Raw genomic sequence first — 21,742 nt, 5'->3', positions numbered from 1 at the left:
CAGGAATTTGATATTCTAATAAATTTAAAAACTCATTTTGATATCAAATTCAACAAGCCCTTGTGGATATTTCTTTGACTTTGGTTCTGGTGATGAAACCTGCAGCCTGCTGTAGCAGGATCAATGGTTGGTGTTAGACTTGGATTGTCAGAACATATTAAAGACTCAAATGCTATCTTTTCACTTGTTCTTGATGAAGACGATGTGAGCAGCATAAGAGAAGCATCTGGGAAAGGAAAGGATCTTCTTAAAGTGATTGGTGATTGTGGAGATGAGTATAGGCGTGCATGAGTAATACTAATTGCTATATCAACTTGTTGATTGTTTACATGTATACAAGACAGGACAAGTGATGACGAAATGAAAATAGGAATTAAAAGAAGAGAAATTATTCACTCCTAATTTTGTCTCAGTAGAAGGACTACTTGTATGTAATACTATCATATGTTACTCTGTCAGAGTCAAAAAACAAAAGAAAGGAAAAGAGAAATTACTCATGCTACTTCTATCCCTTTTTAAGTATCTAGGTTGTTTATAAAAACTAAGTAATCTATTAATTGAGAAATCTCTACTTAAACCTAAGTCACCGCAAGTGTGAGGTGAAACAGTAACAAAACATTTTAAAAATTAGATTATTATAAAATGAAAACAGTGGTAAAATATGAGATTGAAAACCCTTTTACATAATTATGTCTCGAGAGCATTATGCTTTTATTTAGAAAAGATCTAAGTTAACTAATGTGATGATTTCCAGAGAAACTGTTCATCATATGAAATACAAAACACATGGTAAGGAATGTGAAATTGTACTTGAGATTCATACGAATAAGGCCATATGATAGAATAGATTGGATTTATCTAAAAATTATTATACTAAAATGGAATTTAACAACAAATGAGTGATGTTCATGGCTATGTATCGTGAGACGGTCCAGTATATAGTTATGATAATGTATGTTGAAGGCACATGTTTAAGTTACATTGAGGTGCGGTCTTAAAAAGGAGGATTGTTGTCTTTTTATCTTTTTATTCTTTTACGAAGAATATTTTATTGCACTGTTAAAAATTACAATACTTGAATTATAATTTTATTCTAGAAAAAATATAGACAAAAAATACAATATTTTAATTATAATTTTCTATATTTATCATCCGTAGTTTAAATATATGTTATTGATTAATTAATAAAAGATAATCTTTCAAAAATCAATTAGTTAAAAAAAAATTATATTTTATTAACACTTTATCTCTTAAGTATATTTTGAACAAATTTTTTTTTTAAAATTATCATATAATGATTATAATTTATTGTACAATCTATATATATAACAAATATTTATTATTGATTAATTATTAAAAATAATTTTTTTTCTAAAATCAATTAATCGAAAAAGAAATATGTATTTTAGTATTATGTTTCTTGAAATTTTGTAGATAAAACTTAAAAAAAATTATAATCTATTGTATAAACTACATATGTGACAAATATTCTCCCCTAAAAGTTGAAAACATTTTCATTAAACAAGAAATATATATATATTTATCGTTATTAATGTGATTGTTGAATATTACAAAATAAAAGATTAATATTTGTCATTTATTAAACATTTATAAATTAAATAAAACATGATATACTAAATAAATTTTATTATTTTATAATCTGACAAATATTAAAAGATTAAACTTCAATAAGAATAAAGCCTTTTTTTTTTATCAAACCTACAAAATAAATAAACCTAAAAAAAAGGATATAACCGTCATTTCATATAGACGAAACCGAAGTGGTTTCAACCCTAATTATAAATATATAAGACTACCTTCATTTTTACAGTGTTCCACTTGCAGCGCCTCGTGATATCTCTCTCTGGTGTCAAAACCCTAACATCCAGATCTCGCTACTCTTCCATTACGATCAAGTAAGTTTGCGACTTTTTCACAATCAATTTCAATTCCATCTATGTCTCATTGATTCTAACCATTTTTGTTTGCTAATTTTTTGAATCAGATATGAAGATCATCGCTGCTTACTTGTTGTCTGTATTGGGAGGTAACTCATCCCCTTCAGCCGATGATGTTAAAAAAATTCTCCACTCAGGTTCGTAATTTTAATTCCACCTTAACATTGTTTTCATGATTAGTTTTGTTCATTTTTTTGTTTTTTGTATTCATTATGTGACTTTTGTTTTCTGAGGTCGAAGTTTGGTTTTTGAAGATGTATGTAGGTTTTTATTCACTTATAACACATTATTTGCTTTGAATATTTGAATGCGGGTAGAAAGTATCTATTTTTTTAAAATGAATAATTTTTTTATGTTAGTTTAGGATTTGTTGATTTTTTTTTATGATTGAATTAATAGTTAGATGAATGAAAATTGATCAATAAATATATATGGGTTTTAGTTAATTACTTTGGTTTTCTATCAATGCCCGGTTGGTGAACTATACAAGCTCTAGCTTTGACCAATAAATTTTGAAAACCAAATATATGTTTGATATGTTATGAAATATTGACTGTCAATTTCTCATTTTATAGTTGAATGATATTTTATTGCTTTTTCAATTAGTAAATCAAGTATTAATTTTCTCCTTTTTTTATTGTTTTTTTGCTTGACTATCTGTTGAGGTTAATTATTTCTTGTGAATTTATTAAGATGTTTTCTTCTCCATGATTAGCATTGGGTTTTTGGTGTAGAAAAAAATTGAGGTTTTTTTGGGTTTATGTTTGTAGTTGGAATTGAGGCAGAAGATGAGAAGATTGAGCTTCTCCTAACTGAAGTTAAGGGAAAAGATTTTGCCGAGCTTATTGCTAGTGGAAGAGAAAAGTTGTCTTCAGTTCCTTCTGGTGGTGGTGCTGTTGCTGTTTCTGCTGCACCTGCCGGAGGTGCTGCAGCTGCCGCACCTGCTGCTGAAGCAAAGGAGGAGAAGAAGGTCGAAGAAAAGGAAGAATCCGATGATGTAAGTTTTGAAATTATAGTACTGTTGATTTTTATTTTTTTAATTCATGAATCAGCTAATGATTGTGTAAATATAATTTTGGTTTCTGCAGGATATGGGATTCAGCTTATTCGACTAAAAGGTCTGAAATTTGTGTTAGACATTTGTGGTTCTAGTTATAGTTTTAGTGAAAATCACAAGGTTTTGATTCTTGATTTATATATTGTATTTTGTTTTATGGATTTTGCTTTTTTTGATGGAGACAATGTAAGCTACTTGAGTTTAGTAATCTTTTGAATTTAAGCTACTTGATCTGCCTGTGGTTCTTTCATTATATGCCACTGTTATCTTTTATAATATTATCAAATGATTTCTAATTCTTTAAAAATGTGGATCAAATAATAAACCTCTTCATTTGAAATGAATATTCATCTTTTACCATCAACCCTATTCATCATGAGGAATAATGTGGTTTTCTTTAAGTAACATATAGTCATGTTGATTTGTATTGTACGCTAAAAGAATTGAAGGAACCTTTTGCTGTTTTTCCTCTTATTACATTTGTATTTTTTTCTCTTTTAAGCTTTGGTTTGCACCTTGTTACTACCAACTTGCACACAAGTTATCGATTAATGTAGAGGAGAGGAGTGTTACCAACACTCTTTTAAACACTCACTCTAATACTCATCTTTTTGTACTTGAAACACTCTTTTAAACACTCACTCTAATACTCATCTTTTTGTACGTGAAATTGGGTATGACTCTTTGGAAATGGGTGACATATAAAGTGTTGAGATCAACAAAGATTTCACCCAATAAGAGGTTAAAAATATTGTTTTTAGCATTTCCATTTGTTCTTTCATAGATCCTGCTAATTACCTGAATTTGTCATAACCAAAAAACTCGTTTAATTGGTATATATCCCTATTATTTCGTATTGGTTTCATGTTTTTATATGTAGTACCCATTCTCAACCTCTCTTTTATATGTAGTGAAGAGCCGAAACAAATCTATCGCCCTTCTAAGTGAAATTCAAACACTAATTGTGGTGGGTTACTATTAAAACAAATAAACATTACCTATTATAATACTATTTTATTAATTGTGGTATTAAATGGAGAAACAAACACTTAAGTGTCATTAAAACGAAAAAAAGAAATGTACTTTACTGTCAATCCAATATTAATCTTCTCTCTCCAATTGTGTTTCAAATAAACACTATGTGCACTTTTTTCAACTTAATATGCTCTACTATAGATATTTATATAACAATTCCATCCCACAGTTGGTGGTTTAAATTGAGCATTTCATAAATTAAGAAAAGTAGATCTATATATATATGAAAGAGAAAAATAAAATTACTAAATTTTTCTTACCGTGTATTGGTGTATTCACCGTTATAATAAATGTAAAGTAGAAATTGATTTGAGAATAAATCATTCAGTTTAAAATGGAGAGTAATAATTAATAAAATTATTCTACTCTTTATGATTTTTTAGGAAAAACATTAAAGTGACACTTCATTTAAATTGGAGGAGTAGATTTGAGAGTAGTGACACTTTTGTGTTGGTTGAATTTTGGGGGTTGGTTCATGGTTTCAGAATAACAATTTAGAGTTGACTACTACTTGGTTGAATATTGTGAAACTGATTTGTATGTTAATAAACTGGCTAGTTTTAACTTTACTACTTTTCATGGATGATGATAGTAGAAATCCAACTTTCCCTCGTTATGTTCCTTAGATATTCCTCTTAATTTTCCTTTATATATATAAAAAAAAACTCCATAAAAACACATCTTGTTTTTCCCACTAACTTAACTATTTATTGCCACAGATTTTTCCACGAATATTAAGCCCTTCTACATAGTATCATACTTCCAATAAGAGATCTGAAACACAAATCACGGTCGTTTACAATTCTGATTTCCAACATTTGTTGCAATGGCAATTCACCAACTTTTTAATCAAAATTAGATAGTTCACATTTCAATAGTATAGTTTAACTCAAATCACTCAGTTGAAATTTGAACAAACGAACTGCAAAATTACTAGAACATATGGCTGCATTAAATTTGGTGGCCGAAGCATGACGAATATTAAATCAGGACTTAACCAAGGGAAGATTTTTGTTTTAACAACTTAAAGAATAAAGATGCACCGAATGAAGTTGAAATAAACACTGGTCTCCATGCTTTATGAAGCGCAGGCAGGTAATTAGTCCTATTTAACGATATAAGTATAAAGAAGGTGTTGCTACCGCCGGCCGGAATAAAGGCTTACACATACAATACATTAAGGTTTTAGAAATGTCTTCAACAAAACAATTAATAATACCATGCTTAATAATAATAATGCATGAATTTCACATACTGCACCAGTCATAATAAATAGGATTCAAAGAGATTTTTAACTGCAATCCTTTAGAATTCAAAGTACATTACACAGGCAAAGCAGAAAACAATACAGCATCATTGAGCTTGAAACACAGGTCAAGATTAAGAAAACAGGGCATCTGGAACAGAAAGAGTTCATGAATGAAGGTGCTGCACTGCACACAGAATAATTAATTGCCTTGTTCATACAAATTACAAAACCTATGAAACTAAAGGATTGATCTAAAGGAAGAAACTTAAATTATCCCGTTAATGTTTCACCAACCTATCACCAGTCCAATATATATGACCAACTGCACCAGTCATAATAACCAAAATCTTCAAGACTTTGGTACAGTGACATTTAATATTTTGACATCTTGATATGGCTTATCTGTCTTGTCTGTCTTCACTTTTTCTATAGCCTGCCAACAAAGTTCTCAGCTAATCAATTTTTTCAAGTAGAAAATAAAGTTCACATACATTAAACAACAAGGACCTGAAAAAGATGTTACTTATCATAGACGAAAAGTTAAGAGAGAAAAGTAAATAAGAAGTTCCATAGACCAAAAAGCATGGTTGTCAACTTCGGGCGTAGCGAGTAAGCTTGGCCATGTCCCAAAAACTGGTTAGTTGCACAGACTCAAATAAGTGTCTACAGTGTACAGTCTAACTTGCTCAAACTAGCGAGTGAGCTCACGAGTCAAAGATAAGTCAGAAAAAGATTGAAAACACAGGGCTTGGTTGTGTTTCACTCACGTTTTCAAGTTTGGTCGCTATTGGTTCTGGGAGCCGATTGTGTTCTCAAGTGGTTCAATGATAGTTGCCACTCCGTTGTTTGTCAAAGGGCTGTGGATTGAGTTAAAACTATCACCTCATGATTTCTCAGAAAAAAGGTCAATGGAATGCAATAAATTGGATCAGAGTTTAAAGTTTTGTGAGAATGGTCCTCACAATGGCAATGAAGGATACCAATTGCAAAATAGATCTTACATCATGTGTTTACTGATTTGAGAAAGCTTTGGGGACAAGGTTGTTCTTCTTCTGGCGGCACGCAGTAATAGGATACCCCAGTTTTGGGCCTAAGCCCAACAACTGGACTGCACAGGGAAATTAGAGAGAAAGACGGCTTATTAGTTATGTTGTGAGGGTCCAGTTACGTGAAAGAAGGGAGTATATATAGAGGTAGTGTCATGAGGTCATCATAATTTTTGGCATTCTATTTTATTATTCAGCTGGGCATAGGGTAATCGTCCTCTGAAGGAGCTTTGCTATGGGGATTTATAGAGTAAACTCTTGTAATCATTCTCATTTAGTAAATAATACACTCATTTTATACTATTCTGTTCTTGGGTCTCTATCAAAGTCTTTCCCTCTTGTCATTACACACTGCACTTGCCATTTCATCGTTTAAAATTCCAATATCACCACTTAATTTGTTAATAAATGATTTTGTCATTTAAGCAATATTATTTATTAACAAATTATAAGATAAAATGCTAAGTGCAGTGTGTAATGAGTCACTGTAAATTAACAAATTACTATGCAAATATTATTTATAGAGTTAACAAAATAAGGCGCTGTAAATCAACCACTTTATAGAGTGATTCCAATATTCACTGCTTACTTTGTTTCTTATAAACAAAAAAAACACCAATAGCGTTTGACGGTGGTGAATATTGGTGTTTATTTACAAAGTAGCTGTTAAACGACATATAAACAAAGTAACTTTATAATTTGCTACTTTGTTTCGTTAGAGTTACAGTCAAATTATTATTGTGCTTCAGGTATTATATTATGTATGAATGTCATTTAAAGGTTTTTCAATAGTAATTTTTGTTAGGTAAACTATCAGGAGATTATGGGTTTATCTCAACTCTCAAGATTGACGCTCTTGCCAAAAACAAAACAAAGTAACAAACTAATTTAATGAATCTGCACGAGGGCATTGGGGCAATTCCAAGTTATGACATGACTCAAGATGTTGTACTCGATAATGGTTATGGAAGGTTAGAAGCCAATTTACCTGGACAACATCCATTCCCTTCACAACTCTACCAAATACAGTGTGCTTGTTGTCCAGCCATGGAGTAGCCACTGTGGTGATAAAAAACTGAGAACCGTTTGTATTTGGCCCCGCATTTGCCATTGACAATGTGAAAGGCCTATCATGCCTTAAACTGCAAGAGAAAAAACATTCACTCTAAGTTCCATAAGCATATAACACACACAACAAAGATGATCATTACTCTAGAATCTGAAATCATGATGATATTTTGTGCACATAACAAAATATAACGTTTACAGACAAAATTTATTACCTTTTGTGAAATTCATCTTCAAATTCCCTTCCCCAAATGGATTGCCCACCAGTGCCGTCTCCTAAAGGATCTCCTGTTTGTACCATGAAACCTTTGATGACCCTGTGAAAAATAAGATTGTCATAGTAGCCATTTTTGCAGTGAGTTGTAAAGTTTTCCACAGTTTTTGGACATTCCTCTGGGTATAACTTCATGTGAATATCACCCATTGTGGTGTGCATAATCTGCAAAAAGAAGAAGTGCAATTGTCAGACTATTTCTGGGGAACAGGCATAACTGTAATTTGAAAAGAATGAGAGAAAATATATTTCCTCTCTACTATTGGATAACTATTTAGATAGAAGAATATAGAAGTTATTTATGGACAACTTTAGTTTGTGTGGGATACATTTTTTGAAGTGAAAAAGCAGCTGATTGTCAATCAAACAAACCTACTTTAAAGTCTACCAAAGATAACTCACCACATTGTCAGGAAGTGATGTTGTAACTGCCTTTCCAATATCTGAAACTGCCAAAAGTTCATCAGCAGGAGGTTTTTCATTGAACACATCTCTTCCCTTAGTTGCATCTTCAGGCTCCTCTGGCTCTCTTCGACTAATACATGACCATTCCAAAACTTAGATACAATATAGATTTTTTACTTTTGCACGCCAAACAACCAAACATGGTGAGAAAAAATGCTTCCAGGAAAATTTCACATGATATAATCATATAACAAGACTTAATGACTTTGGAGTTCAAAGCAGTGGTACATTGATTGACGGGATTTTTATGTCATACCTGAATAAATATATCCGGTGCTTTTTGAAAGCACAGCATAGGAGAGTAGGATCTGTCAAAGGCTCCTTGCTCTCATTAGCATTTGCAGCAGCTGAAGGAATCTTTCTTACTTTTTTGCTACTTCGTTCACCATGGTATAAAGCTATTCTTAAGAATCTATCATTATTCTCCACCTTTCCAAGTATCCGAGCAACTTTATTGGTGTGCAAATTAACAATCTATGACCATGCAGAAGATGTAAAACACATTAGGGAATTAAATTTCGTCTAGTAGCTACAATGCATTAGCAAGCAATGAAGAATTATTTTATTATTAATGGAGCAAGAAAGAAAAGTTAATAGTATGAAAATTTGTATAACTGAAGGAAGTGATTGCGACCCAGTTGAGTAAGAAAAAAAATCTCACTTTAATCCCAAGCAAGGTTGCATATATAAGAAAGTTGGAACTATCATCAAAAACTGCATTGGGTTGTGGTGCACTTTCTGTCTTCTCTATTTCCCTCTCAACAGCCATTCTTCGACCAAAATCAATGGCTTCCAATCGATATAATGGAGCATCACTTCTTTGGAGATCTTGAGCAACCTATCAACAAATCAATTCATTTACCAATCAAATGTCCAAAAACTAGTAATAGAAGACGAAATTTCAGGTAAGATGGTTACCTCCAGGGATTCATCATAAACTCGCCTTAGTTTACCCGTTCTGAACCAAAATACACGTATCCTGCGGTCAGGTGATGTAATGGAAAATTGTTTACCATCTGGGCTGACCTAAAGGATGATGCGATGCAGATAATAAGTACCATCTAAGTCAAACACCAGGCATCTAGCTTTCATTATATTCCAAAATAACAGAATATTAAGTTTATCAACTACTACTTCCGTCTCATTATCTGTCTCGTTTGGGTTATGCACACTTCTGAAGAAAATCATTGAGTGTACTCATTTCTATGATAAAATGAACTTCATTTACTAAAGTACCCTTATTAATATAATTAGAAGAGTAGTTAGGAGGTTTGAGATACAATAAATAAGAGGATACATTAGTGGAAACAAATAATCACTGCTTCATTGGTAATCTAAAATGACAAATAATGTATAATATTCCAAATGAGACACACAATACGAGATGAAGGGAGTATTAGTTTGGAAGTGTGTCTGGACAAATAACGTACCTCGATAGCCGAAACAGAAGTCTTGCATTTTGCGATTTCAAAGAGATTAGTATCACTTTTCAACTTAAAATTCACCCTACAAGCACCAATGAAAATGATTAACTTGCATAAATAACAACACAAAGTTCATACATCATGCAGTTAAGAATTTCCGGAACTAATTTACGCAATAAAAATTACTAATACAATCAAAATGTTAAAAAACGACAAAATGTTCTTAAATATTTGGCTTTTCACAGCATTGCTGATTACAATACTGTTTCGTGTAGTACATCTAGTAGCACCTAATTTGCTGGCCCAACCCAAAAGCCTTAGATCAACAGCCAAGTTGTCAAAAAGGTGCTTGTGAGTAGGCTGTAAGTCTATAACACAACATCAAACAGAATTCAGAAAACACGCAAACACTGAGTACAACAGAATCAGGTATGCCCTTGCAATATGAGTCAAATGTCATTATCATATATCGCAACATTTGGAATCAATTTCAAAATTTCAAAATTAAACTTCTAGTTCACTTTAAAGTGACCAGAGTCACATTCACATTTCCTGCCAATAGCACCTACATAGACTGATATATTGCATTTGCCGTAGTGTTTTCATCAGCAACTAAAAGTAAAACTATTAAATTAATTAATAGTTAAATCACGTATTTGTGATAATATTATTGATGATTGACCTAGTGTTTATTAAATGATAGATGCCGACTTCAGCATTATCAGTTTTCAAATTACCATAATCCGTTCAGCACAATATAAAGGAATCTATGCACAAGTGATTAAGCTACTCAAAAGTAGTAAAATATAATTAGTTTGACATACTCAAATGTAAGAGACAAGGAACTTTGAGAACTGGCAACCAAAAGTATTAAAACCTTGAAGTGTCAGTTTTATACGAAGAAGGGGGCAAGTAAGACAATAATAAAGCACATACTCATTCTCTGGGAATTGGAGTGTCGCAGGGTTCCAATAGTCAACGATACCCTTAGTATCTGCTGAAATTACAGTATCATACACATTGTTGTACTTCATAACTTTAACAGGACCCATATGTATCTGAATTAAGGAGAACAGAATGACACATTTAGTAATTAAATTGTGAAAAGAAATAACACAAAAAATAAAAAATCCCCTATTTGCCAATAGAAATGTTGACGCAAATACATTCTGAAAATTCAGTAACATTAGAGGTAATTTAGAATTGGCACCTCTTTGGAGATGATTGGATCATTTGAACCAGACCGTGCATCAAATATGTGAACAAAAGATGAGTTCTTATCACTAATAGCAAGCCTAGCTTTGACATCCCCTTGATTGTAAACCCATTCAATAGCACCAGGGAAAAATGGCAACCGAATCATCACCATCATATCATAGTTGACTACATCGTATACTTTTACAGAACGATCATTTGATATTGTACAGCAAAGCAGACCATCAATACTAACCTGCGTAGCTGAAATAAGTCATGGTTGATAACAAGCACTACAAGATGATTTTGAAAACATAAATACATGCATAAAATAACAAGAAAAAAATTTCAGCATAAGAAAATACATTAGTATACTTTCAATAGTCAATACAGCTGTAGAAGCCCTGGGGCACTACGCAAAACCCCAAATATTCCCTCAACTTTATATCCATTGCCTATTTATTTTAACTTTTGGTCATTTAACCCATAAACTTATTTGGTGCATTTAGATTTTGGACATTGGTAACAATGAAATTTGTTTATTAGTTACAAATATGTCTTTAATTTTGTGTGTTCTTCGATTATTAGTTACGGATATGCCTTTATTTGGTCTATTTCTACATGTGTATTAGTAGCAAATTGCAGAAAATAACATAACGCCAAAAATACGCTACGTGAAATAGCAGATAGCGTGCTGACTAATGTTGTCGCCGCTATTTGACAACATGGACCAAAAACCACTATGCCACTATAGTGTTTTGGGGTCGGCCACTAGATGAATTAATTCCAATAAGATTTTACTGTTACAAGCAAAAGGGTTGTGTCAGATTAATGAACTTACAGCTAGACCTTCAATAGGACCAAGATGAGATCTGAAATGTTTTGCAAATTCAATACCAATAGGCCTTTTCTTCCAAAACTTCAAATGCCCTGACAACAGCAAAACCACACAACGAGATACGTCACTATGTTATACCAAAGGCTTGGCTAATTTCAATATGATCCAAATGTACACACAGAGAGACAAATTTTAAACCTTCGTTCACACTACGAATGTTATACAGCATGTCACAATTTTAAATTTAAACAAATATAGGTAAAAGTAAAAGTAGCAGCTAATAAGATCTACCTTGCTTAAAATACTTAACTCATAACTATCAAAAAAAGTCATAATTAATTACTAACTCTAGTCAAATACATTTAAAATTTGCTGCTTAAACTACTCTGCAGTTGACACATGACTAGCAAAAAAAACTATAATAACAATCACTAAATTCAATAAGTCAAAAAACATAATACAATTGCAGAAACGAAAATCAGGGCATGATTTACCATCAGCACTTCCAGTAATGAAAAACTCTGCAGCCGAAACAGCAACATGTGTAACCACATCACGATGCATATAACTTTTCTCATACCTATACAACCAAACAAATCAGAATCAACCAATTTCACCATAACTCTCAACATTCATGCACACTTAGATATTTCAATTTAACTGCATATATATTTTCTTAAACATATTTTAGAGAATACTAATGCTATAGTTTCATAATTGGTTGAAATGAAACCCTAATTGAAAAACCAGAGAAATAGATTAAAAGCAGAAACTGACATGTTAGCGGAGGGTAATGCATCGATATAAGCTTGCTCGAACTGGAGGGGTCGTTTTGGTCGAGCGCGTGGGGCTGGACCGGGTCCAACTAACGGTTCATCATCGATTATATTCGCGCCATTCTCGTGCTCTTCCATTTTCCTTTTCAAACACGGGATTTGTATGGAATGAAAAAAGAGAGTTACAAGTAAGAAGAACGGTGATGAATATTTTCAGCTGAATGAATAATTCAGAGTGATGATGCCATGGATATGGAGAAGCTTCTTCTGGTGAGGGAGGAGTGAAGTGAGTGTGAGCTTAAACCCTAAAGCGGTGTGTCGTTTTGATAATTAGTTACTTTTTTTCTTTCGAGTGTATTAACAGACTAACAGTAAGTTAATGTAAACGACAATCAGCATTGGGTTTGGGTTGTACTGCTTTGCCTTTTCTTGTCTTGGCAAACCCAATACATAATGAATGGTTAATGGATGTCTAATTAGAGGTAGAAAAAGAAAATGCGGATACTTTTTGCACCCCACCTTTTCTTATATGCCGCTAAAGTAAGGAAGGTATTCTTTTAAGAGGGATAATAAATAAATAAATCAATATTTAAAGTTATAGTTCAATTGCTAAAGTATCGATATTGTTAGGTTCGTGTTTTAGATTTGAATTTGGGATTTTACAATTGCGTGTGTGAATTTCTAATGATATTTATCACGTCATTTACGGAAGAAAAAAAAAATCAATAGTTAAATAAATTAAGAGATTTTTTCAATTCAATTAGTGTTGGTTAATTAAGGATAAAATAAATTTAATTAAAAGACGTGTAGAAATATTTACAATTGTTTTCATATGCGTAACTAAACAAACATAACAATGAGTGTTAATATCACGACAATCAGCAATAAATAAACCAGCATAAAAATAATCAACATGAGAGTATTTATTGTTCGAATCACATTAAAGAAATTTCTTTCAATTACAATATTATGAAAACACATTTTAAGTGCAAACTGAAGCTTTAACCGAAAAACACATGCCCCAACCACATCTAAGCCAAGTAAGCTTGATATATTTCAAGTAGCAATAGCCAAGATAACCCCAAACATCTCTAATAATTGTGCCAATTTCCCAAATATTACTATATGGATCACCAATATCAACACTAATTATATAGCAAACCTAATGAGGAGATTTTGTACCAAACCCAATGAGGAGAGGAGACTACTTGTTGATATTACACGCTTATACATGACAAATTATGAATAGTTAAAATATCATGTATATTTGACTAACTACTCATTTCAAATAAGTCAAATCTCCATCTCTTACTGTTATATGTGATACTCAATTAGAAGACTTTGTAAGCATATTTATATTTGAGTAGTTAGTTTTCAGTTAGTTAGTTGTAACTACTTTGTTTGTTACTCTTAATTTGTAAACAACTTGTATATAAGTCAAAACAAGAGAAGAAAAAAAGAGAGAGAACAATATAGAAGCAAGTTGCAGTTTGTATAACAGTGCAGAAAAAATTGCAGTAGAAAACCCAAAAAAAGGTTGTAATCAATTTCATCTCAAACTTGTGATAATTCAAGTTGGATCCAGTCCTCCATATGTAGGAGTTAATCTTTGAACTGGGTTAACAATTGTGTATGTTCATTTTAGAACTGCAAGGTTTTAATTCTGTTAATCAGAAAACGGAGAATGTTATCCGTTTTAAGTCTGATCAATATCTGTATCATTTTCAATCATTCTGCATTTTTAGTACAAAACAGACGAACATTTTTTATTTAATTATTCATTGATCTCCGTTTTTTAACAACACTTATGTTTTTTCACTCATATAAATAGCAACCGCTTGTACCATTTGTTACATCCCAAATAAAAGTAACCAAATAAATATTAGAGTTTGTTGAAAATAAGAGAAAAAAATTAGAGGAATAAATAGTTTTTATGCTAGGCTTCTCCTAATATTAGTGTGTGTTTGATTATGTTGTAACACAAAAATGATTTTGAATGATTTGTGAAATATATTTTAGAAAAAAACTATTTTGTAAAATGTATTTTAGATAAAAATGAGTTCAGTGTAAAGTGAGTTATATTGATATATTTACGTAAAAGGAAGTTGAATAATAAATTTCAGTATAAAAATTACGTCTAAATTCAAAGTATAAATTTTAATTTCAAATTAAAATTAATTATGTCAGCAAAATTAATTCTACTCAATAACATCTACGTATACGTATGTCAAAATCAATTATATATTATCCCAAAAGCATAATTAAACATGCATTTAATATTATTTTATTTTCAAGAAAGAGCATGTAATTTCTTTCATTTAATACAATTCTTCTACTATAGTTAGATGGTGTTTTTACCCTCATTTGACATGGATTTACACATACATATTGTGTATTAAATTCCTATCTTGTCTCTTATTTTAGTTGTGTATACGGAAGAATAAGGGTGGTTGTCACTACTCAAACTACCGGCTACAACCAAGCCCCATAGTTGTCTCGTGCACATAGCACACGACATTTCACGTGGTCGGTTAAATGTTCTTCCACAACTTAATTAAAACGCCAAAAAAACATAGATTGACATGGTTTTATACACAAATAGCCACACACTTCGCCAACACATTTCTCGTTTGTTCTTAATTGAATTTCATGTGTTGTTTCTAACGTACATTGTCTGCTCTAGGTGTAGTGTAGCAGCTCTTATCTCTGTTTGATCTTTGTCATCGATTGATCGCATATCTAGAAACTCAACAAAATATTAAAAACATTTGCAACAACTATTGCTAACTATATTATATAATTCACCAACCTGTCTGCAAATGCGCCCAGTTAATTTAATTTGTCATCATGCTGAATTAACATACTTTGAGTGACATATGACAATTACATTTTGCTATATTCATGTCTCTTAAATATAAAGACAAAAGTATGGTAACAAATTAACTTTTAACGTAGAGGAAATAAACAAAAAAAAGAGAGAGAAATAAAATTAAATTTGTTGGAACTTAACTATCTAGCTAACTGTACTTTTCCCCCATCCTATTATCTGTGATCAATAATAATCAACAGGAGTTTGTGGACAACTCTCATCAGATACAACTTCTTTAGTAGTATAAGGTGGTGGAACATAAGGTGGAGGTGTACACCTTAACAATGCCCAATTAACACCTTGGAAAAATGGGTGGTGTTTGATGGTAGAAGCTCCCATTGTTGATCCCAACCTCCTTGTTGGGTCTTTAATCAACAACTGTGAGATAAGATCTTTTGCCGTGGCTGGCACGGTTGGTTCCTTTGGGAACTCCAAAGCTCGAGCCACAATATTTGCTAGTGTTAGTTCATTATCCAAACCTCTAAAAGGTGTCACGCCATAGAATAATTCGAATATAAATATTCCTAAGGTCCACCAATCAACAGCACTACCGTGTCCCTCCCCTGACACGATTTCAGGAGCTAAGTATTCGTGGGTCCCCACAAATGACATGGACCGTACATCAATGGGCTCAGCAACAACAAACTCAGGCCCAGTACGCAGGTTTTGCTTCTTCTTTCGCTTGCGTTTTGGGTTGAAACAGGATACTGCTGGGACTATACAATTCGGTATTATGCAAGAAGAGGAGGCGAATTGAGAGGGTTCGTTGTGGGGATTTTTATGTGGGGGTACTTGTGGAGAGTTTTGGTTGGAGATGATCTGGGCCGTTGGTGTGGAATCATCATCACATTTTAACGAGAGGTCAAAATCTGTTAGCATGATATGACCATCTGATCGAACTAACACATTCTCAGGTTTCAGATCACGGTATACTATTCCCAACATGTGAAGGTATTCAAGTGCCATCAACACCTCTGAAGCGTAGAATCTGTCAAAAAATAAGGAGATTAATTAGCATTAATTAAATAAAAATGCTCCATAGACTCTTACTTTTTTTCCCCTTATTTGAAAAAATGGTTATCTTAAATGAGTTGATTGTTAATTCAAATCACACTGAAATTTGTAATTAATTATATATTTAAATTAATTACAAGTTTGATTTTGAATTGAATTAATTATTTACTCAACTGAATTAATTATCTTTTAATACATGATTAACCAAATATGATAGGGTGTGTATGTATTATTACTGTTAATTATACTCCCAAATAGTAGAAAGTAAGAATAGTTGCATTGTGAAGATAATATGCATGTTCGGATAGAAAGATGATTGGGATGATTGGCCTATATTTAGCATAAAATTGCAATAATGCTATATCTAAGTTAAGAGAAGAATAATTATTGGCCGACATGGCACGAATATTGGTTTGGTTGTTAGGCCTACCGATCGAAGGGGTCGTGAGGATCAGACAAGGGCATAAATCGTCTTGCCGTATACCATGTGGGCTACTACTCTATTGGTTGTTTGGCTAACACCAGGCACTTCAAAAACAAAAAACCTCATATCCCTCTGGAAATATCTGTTTTTTTATGATATTGACTATTATGTTTTTTGCTACTGAATTTCCATATGTTGCACGAAATATGTTTCAAAGTCAAAAATTAATAATTATTCACCGCGCAAGTAGGAAAAATAAAGGTATATTGTCAGTGACACTGCCCTATGTATGTAAAGAGTTAATTAAAAAAGTTGCGTGTTTCGCATAAGACATGTAGATAATGACAAGAAAACCAAAAGCAGGATCATAACTCTTCATCCAATTCTGCAGACAGCAAAATAATATTCTTATATCCAAATATATTTAATTGTTTGAAAATAATTCGATCAGTTAAATGTATAAATTAAAGAAGACTTGGCTTTTGCTTTATTTCATTCGTTGGTATGCAGAGTTTCTTAATCAAGTAACAAGCAACCCGTAGCTAAAAAACAAAATATAATAAAAACTATTGAAGGGTAACGAAAAAGACAAGCTATTAATTAACACAATTTTTTATGGCCCATAAAGAAGGAACATATTACATACTGTGAAAGAACAGGAAAAAGCAGACTATTTACGTTACGTTATTTCAGAGAAAAAGCTGTTAAAATAAAAGAAATTAAAATAAAATAAAATTATAACACAGCTGCGAACAGTAGAACCAAGTCTTGGAAGAACAATTTCCATCCCAACAAGGGACCACTGCAAGAACTCAACCTCACATTCAATTTTTATTTAGTGTATAAACTATATATATAATATCCAGAAATCCCGCAAAAGTTTATGGGGTCCAGAATAAAATATTTCCATTTCCCTAAGTTAAGGCTGATCCGGGTCATAATTCCATTTTTAAAATTGAAGGTGTGAAATTCTTTAATAAAACGTTTTATATAAATTAATTAATTCTATATAATTTATATTAAGAATTTACTAATTCAACATACACTTTCTACAATAAAAGTAGATCACAATAATTGGATCACTGAAGTATTGAAAGGGTGATTTCAAATAGTTGACATTATTGTAAAAAGTTATATACTGATATTATATGAAAATCACTTTTTTATAAAATTAATTGGCATACACCATCAACTTATAAGATATAGTTACTGTTAAAGTAAACAAAAGTACTTATGGTTATGATTGACTAATTGTACAAAAAGGCCTTTAAACAAACTGTGTATATACATTAATCCAAATTATATTTTTAAGCATTTAAAATTAACAAAGAACAATAAAATATTTCAACTCTTGACAACAAAATCAAAAATTTAATTTTTCTGTTTTTTTATTTTTTATTTTTTAAAAACTTTACTTTTCATAAAATGCACATAAATGATAAATAGAAAAATAAGCAAATCAATTAGCCAATACAGCAATACTCCTATACACAACATAGAGCCAATGGAAGGGTACGGTAGTACTCCCTTTGTACTTGATTATAAACGAAGAAATGCATACATTTTTGAACTTGTATATAAGTTAATGTTAATGTTAATTAAAATTAACATTTAATTTTATTTTATATTATTATTCAAAAAATATCTTAATAAAATTTATTAATGCCAGGAAATGACTGTTATAATTAGGAATAAATTAATATAATTAATTCCTTTTTTTACACCACATCAAGAAAATATAATTTATTTATCATCATAATAAAGGTGAAGGTATTTTTGTCTAATATCTTTCGTCTATATTATAACTAAAAAAATTTATTTTCACAAATATTAAAAAATTTAATTAAATATAATTAATTTTTAAAATTTTTAAATTTTTTTATTAAATATAAACTAAATTATTCTTTTCTATAACAAATATTCAACTACACATTAATGTATTCTAATGAAATTAAAGGTGGAAAGCGAATAATAACTTTAAATAACTAAAATTACGTATAATAATAATCGGAATAGAATATAGTAGTACGATTCTAAGTATACAGTACCAGTGAGTACTAAAAAAGAGGCTAATCTAGTCCTTAACATGATGAGTGATAAGTAGCAAGCTACCTCGGAAGGTGGTGTCGTTTTGACTTTTGATATATAGCGTTTTACCTAAATTGTAGGCACATGAAAGAATGATTATTGAATTATTATTAATTAATTAACCAACACACGTGGTAGCTCAGAAACACCACGGAATCCAAAGGTTAAACTGAGCCATAGCTGGAAAGCCACGTCAAAATTTTAATTTTACGTTGACCTTATGTGTACTACTCCATCAATTTTGATAGAGGAATCACCGCAAAAATGATGAATAATTTATAAACAACAAATTTCCAATTAAGGTCACCGGATAAAAATATGCTGCGGTGACAGTGAAGCAAAGAAAAGGAGTTACGACACACAAAATGACGGTGACATATGGTGGGTCCCACGAAGAGGGAAATAGGGGTATGAGAATGGTGGTTATGGAGCCTACAAAATACAAAGCCAAACATGAACAATGTAACCGTCGCTTTCATGTTTCATTACAATAACGGTTTCCACTAACGGATCCTCTGCTCATTCCCACACCCGATCCCCTTTTCCCTCTTCGTTTCAGTTTTCGGGTTCACTCACTCACTCTCACTAGTGGTTTTAAATTACAATTGGGACTCTACCGCAAACCTTTAAATTGCGCTGAAATGCAATGAAATTAAATGAAATGAAATCGCTCAAAATTAAGGTTGCAATGTATTGCAGTTACGGTAATTTAAAATCATGCTATCACTAAACCATAGTAATAAAACTAAAAAGAAAAACAATAAATAAATAAATAAACAATAATAAAAATAATTATCATAACGATGAAGATGCTAAAATTGGAATCGAGTGAAGTGCGCACCTGACAGCAGGTTCCTGGAAGCGTTTGTTGGGCTGGCGTTGTCGGAGAACATGAAGGTCACCGCCGGGACAAAACTCCGTTAACAAACAGAGCCATTTCGCAGCGTCAATTGTAGCATAAAGAGTAGGCAAAAAAGGATGGTCAAGCGATTCAAGGATTTCTCTCTCCGTTTTAGCTCTTCCTTCTTTACTCCGACTAATAAGTTCCTTCTTATCCATAACTTTCGCGGCGAACATCGCCGGAAGTTTACCGTCGTCGTTGAGTTCAGCCAAGTAAACGGAACTGATGTCGCCGGAGCCGAGACGGCGGGAGAATCGAAGGTCGGAGGGGAGAATACGGCGAGAAGGAGATTCTGATTGGATCCGGTGGATGGCGGACCAGCGAGGGTCGGAAGAAGGAGCGTGAGGTTTGGTGATGTGAGGTAGGGATCCGGGGAAGAGACGAGCGGAAGTTGAGGCGGTTGTTTCGGAACCAAAGCTTGTGCTACTACTGCGTTTGATGTCGGCGGTGACAGTTGTGGTTGTTGTTGTGGAGGCGAAACTTAGACTTTGGAGGTCATCGGTTAGATCGTCGAGCCATGGGTCCATTGCGTTGGGATAAGCGAAGAGTAATGAATTTGAGCGTGTTTTTAATTTTAAAGAGAGAGAGAGTAACGGAGGTTGAAGCAGTGTCACTTACAGTGTTGTTGTTTGGGTCGATCACTGTATTGATTTCTCTATTTCAGAACGGAGGAAATGAAATGTCTCCGATTCTCTGTGGGTTTAAACTCATTTTAAAAATGGATAGTATTTCTTTCGTTTCTAATATTACTACTCGCGTGGTTTTAAATGCCTCTTCGTGATTGTAGCGACTAATTATTATAATTAGTTTATTTATAGTAATGATGGCACATCAAATTCATTTATGATTTTTGTAATCATGATTTTTATATAATTATGTTATGATCACATCAATTGTACATTTAGTGAAGCGATGTGGAATGATAGTTGATTAGGGATTACCTTTTCAGTGAGGTGTTGTAAATGCAAACATTTTGACCTTTAAATAAGAATTTGGGTTAGGATTAGGAGTGAGAGATAAAGTGGTTATGGAATGGGTTGTTATTCTATAAGCCTTTAGTTGGCTCTGTTTGTAAAGACGGGGGGGGCCTAGGTCTATTGTCAAATAGGTGTCTCTCATGTTGTAGCTTGTGAAGAGGAGATAGTGGTTTGTATTTGGTGTTTATTTATGCATTGACGATATTTGTTTTTTGTTTTTTTTTTTTCAGTTGAGGATAAGATTATTTGGTTGAGTTAGAGGTTATTATGTGATCAAAACAATGGCTTCATTGATGAGTTTGACTTTAGAGAGTGATTGTTTGAATTTCATTGACGAGTTTGACTTTAGAAAATAATTGTTTTAATAATGCAACAGAAGTGACGTGAACCTTTAAAGTGACTAGTTGTGACGCATTAGGGCTTTATTATCTATGCAATTTATGGATAGTAACTCTCATGGACCCTTAGGGTGCTAAGCATCCTGAAGTAAGCTTGTAACATCTTGAATATTTTTCACATTTTATAAATAAAAGTTATTTTTTCCTTCACAATTTCTTCGTCTTTTGTTGTCATATGAAATTTCATTGTGCTATTTCTTTTTTCTTGCATCTCTTATATTTCTCTCGTATTTTTATATATGATTTTACTTTTATCATTCCCACATTTTTGAGAAGGTTGCTCCATTTCCTAGTATTTGAGAGTTTATTCATTGGATTCTCATTCATCTATTTTTCTTGAAGTGCTTTTGAAGAACATGGTATTTCCTTTCTTCTTTTCTTGTTTATGCTTATATGCTGAATATAGATTTTGAGGGAATGATTTTTGGGATGCATCTCCCCCTCGGTACCCTTCCTTCGATTTTATCCCCCGTGCAACTTTTGAAATAGGCTTTGAGGAATGTATGGTGTCTCTTACTAACATTGTTTGACTCAATTGCTTATGAGTGACACTAGAGTGTCATATTCATCGCTATTTCATCTAAGCAGATGAGGAGTGGTGGAATAGACTACAAGACATATATTTAACTTGTGTTTCTTCCTCTATCTTGGGCAAGAGCGATATGGTGAAAAATGTGTCACTGCTTA

At 32.3% G+C, this 21,742-nt stretch overlaps 4 protein-coding genes across 5 annotated transcripts in view; 2 read left to right on the top strand and 2 right to left on the bottom strand.

The window, feature by feature from the left end:
* Window positions 1–502, top strand: part of LOC101511479 (uncharacterized) — a 4,846-nt gene extending 4,344 nt beyond the window's left edge. For both annotated transcript variants that reach the window (XM_004487457.4, XM_012717725.3), the window contains exon 9: window positions 106–502. In XM_004487457.4, the coding sequence (XP_004487514.2) occupies window positions 106–291 (186 nt within the window). In that variant the 3' untranslated portion in view covers window positions 292–502. The remainder of the gene's footprint in view (window positions 1–105) is intronic.
* Window positions 503–1,777: 1,275 nt separating this feature from the next.
* LOC101511804 (large ribosomal subunit protein P2B) lies at window positions 1,778–3,241 on the top strand. Its single transcript, XM_004487458.4, has 4 exons — window positions 1,778–1,916; window positions 2,006–2,095; window positions 2,729–2,955; window positions 3,047–3,241. Exons 2-4 carry the CDS (start codon window positions 2,008–2,010, stop codon window positions 3,071–3,073), a joined length of 342 nt encoding a protein of 113 aa, XP_004487515.1. The 5' UTR covers window positions 1,778–1,916; window positions 2,006–2,007; the 3' UTR covers window positions 3,074–3,241.
* A 2,075-nt stretch (window positions 3,242–5,316) lies between these two features.
* Window positions 5,317–12,730, bottom strand: LOC101512117 (peptidyl-prolyl cis-trans isomerase CYP71). Its single transcript, XM_004487460.4, has 13 exons — window positions 12,386–12,730; window positions 12,103–12,188; window positions 11,612–11,700; window positions 10,787–11,026; window positions 10,513–10,634; window positions 9,583–9,658; window positions 9,071–9,178; window positions 8,814–8,990; window positions 8,409–8,626; window positions 8,090–8,222; window positions 7,629–7,852; window positions 7,334–7,487; window positions 5,317–5,732 (listed from the first exon to the last, which is right to left on the bottom strand). Exons 1-13 carry the CDS (start codon window positions 12,520–12,522, stop codon window positions 5,649–5,651), a joined length of 1,848 nt encoding a protein of 615 aa, XP_004487517.1. The 5' UTR covers window positions 12,523–12,730; the 3' UTR covers window positions 5,317–5,648.
* A 2,464-nt stretch (window positions 12,731–15,194) lies between these two features.
* Window positions 15,195–20,603, bottom strand: LOC101512672 (protein kinase G11A). The gene is made up of 2 exons (XM_004487461.4): window positions 19,621–20,603; window positions 15,195–16,241 (listed from the first exon to the last, which is right to left on the bottom strand). The coding sequence occupies exons 1-2, from the start codon at window positions 20,205–20,207 to the stop codon at window positions 15,437–15,439; spliced, it is 1,392 nt and encodes a 463-aa protein (XP_004487518.1). The 5' UTR covers window positions 20,208–20,603; the 3' UTR covers window positions 15,195–15,436.
* Window positions 20,604–21,742: the final 1,139 nt, after the last annotated feature.

Source organism: Cicer arietinum, chromosome 1, assembly GCF_000331145.2.
Source record: "Cicer arietinum cultivar CDC Frontier isolate Library 1 chromosome 1, Cicar.CDCFrontier_v2.0, whole genome shotgun sequence".
NCBI classification, from domain to species: domain Eukaryota; kingdom Viridiplantae; phylum Streptophyta; class Magnoliopsida; order Fabales; family Fabaceae; genus Cicer; species Cicer arietinum.
This window is presented reverse-complemented; position numbering and strand designations above follow the sequence as displayed.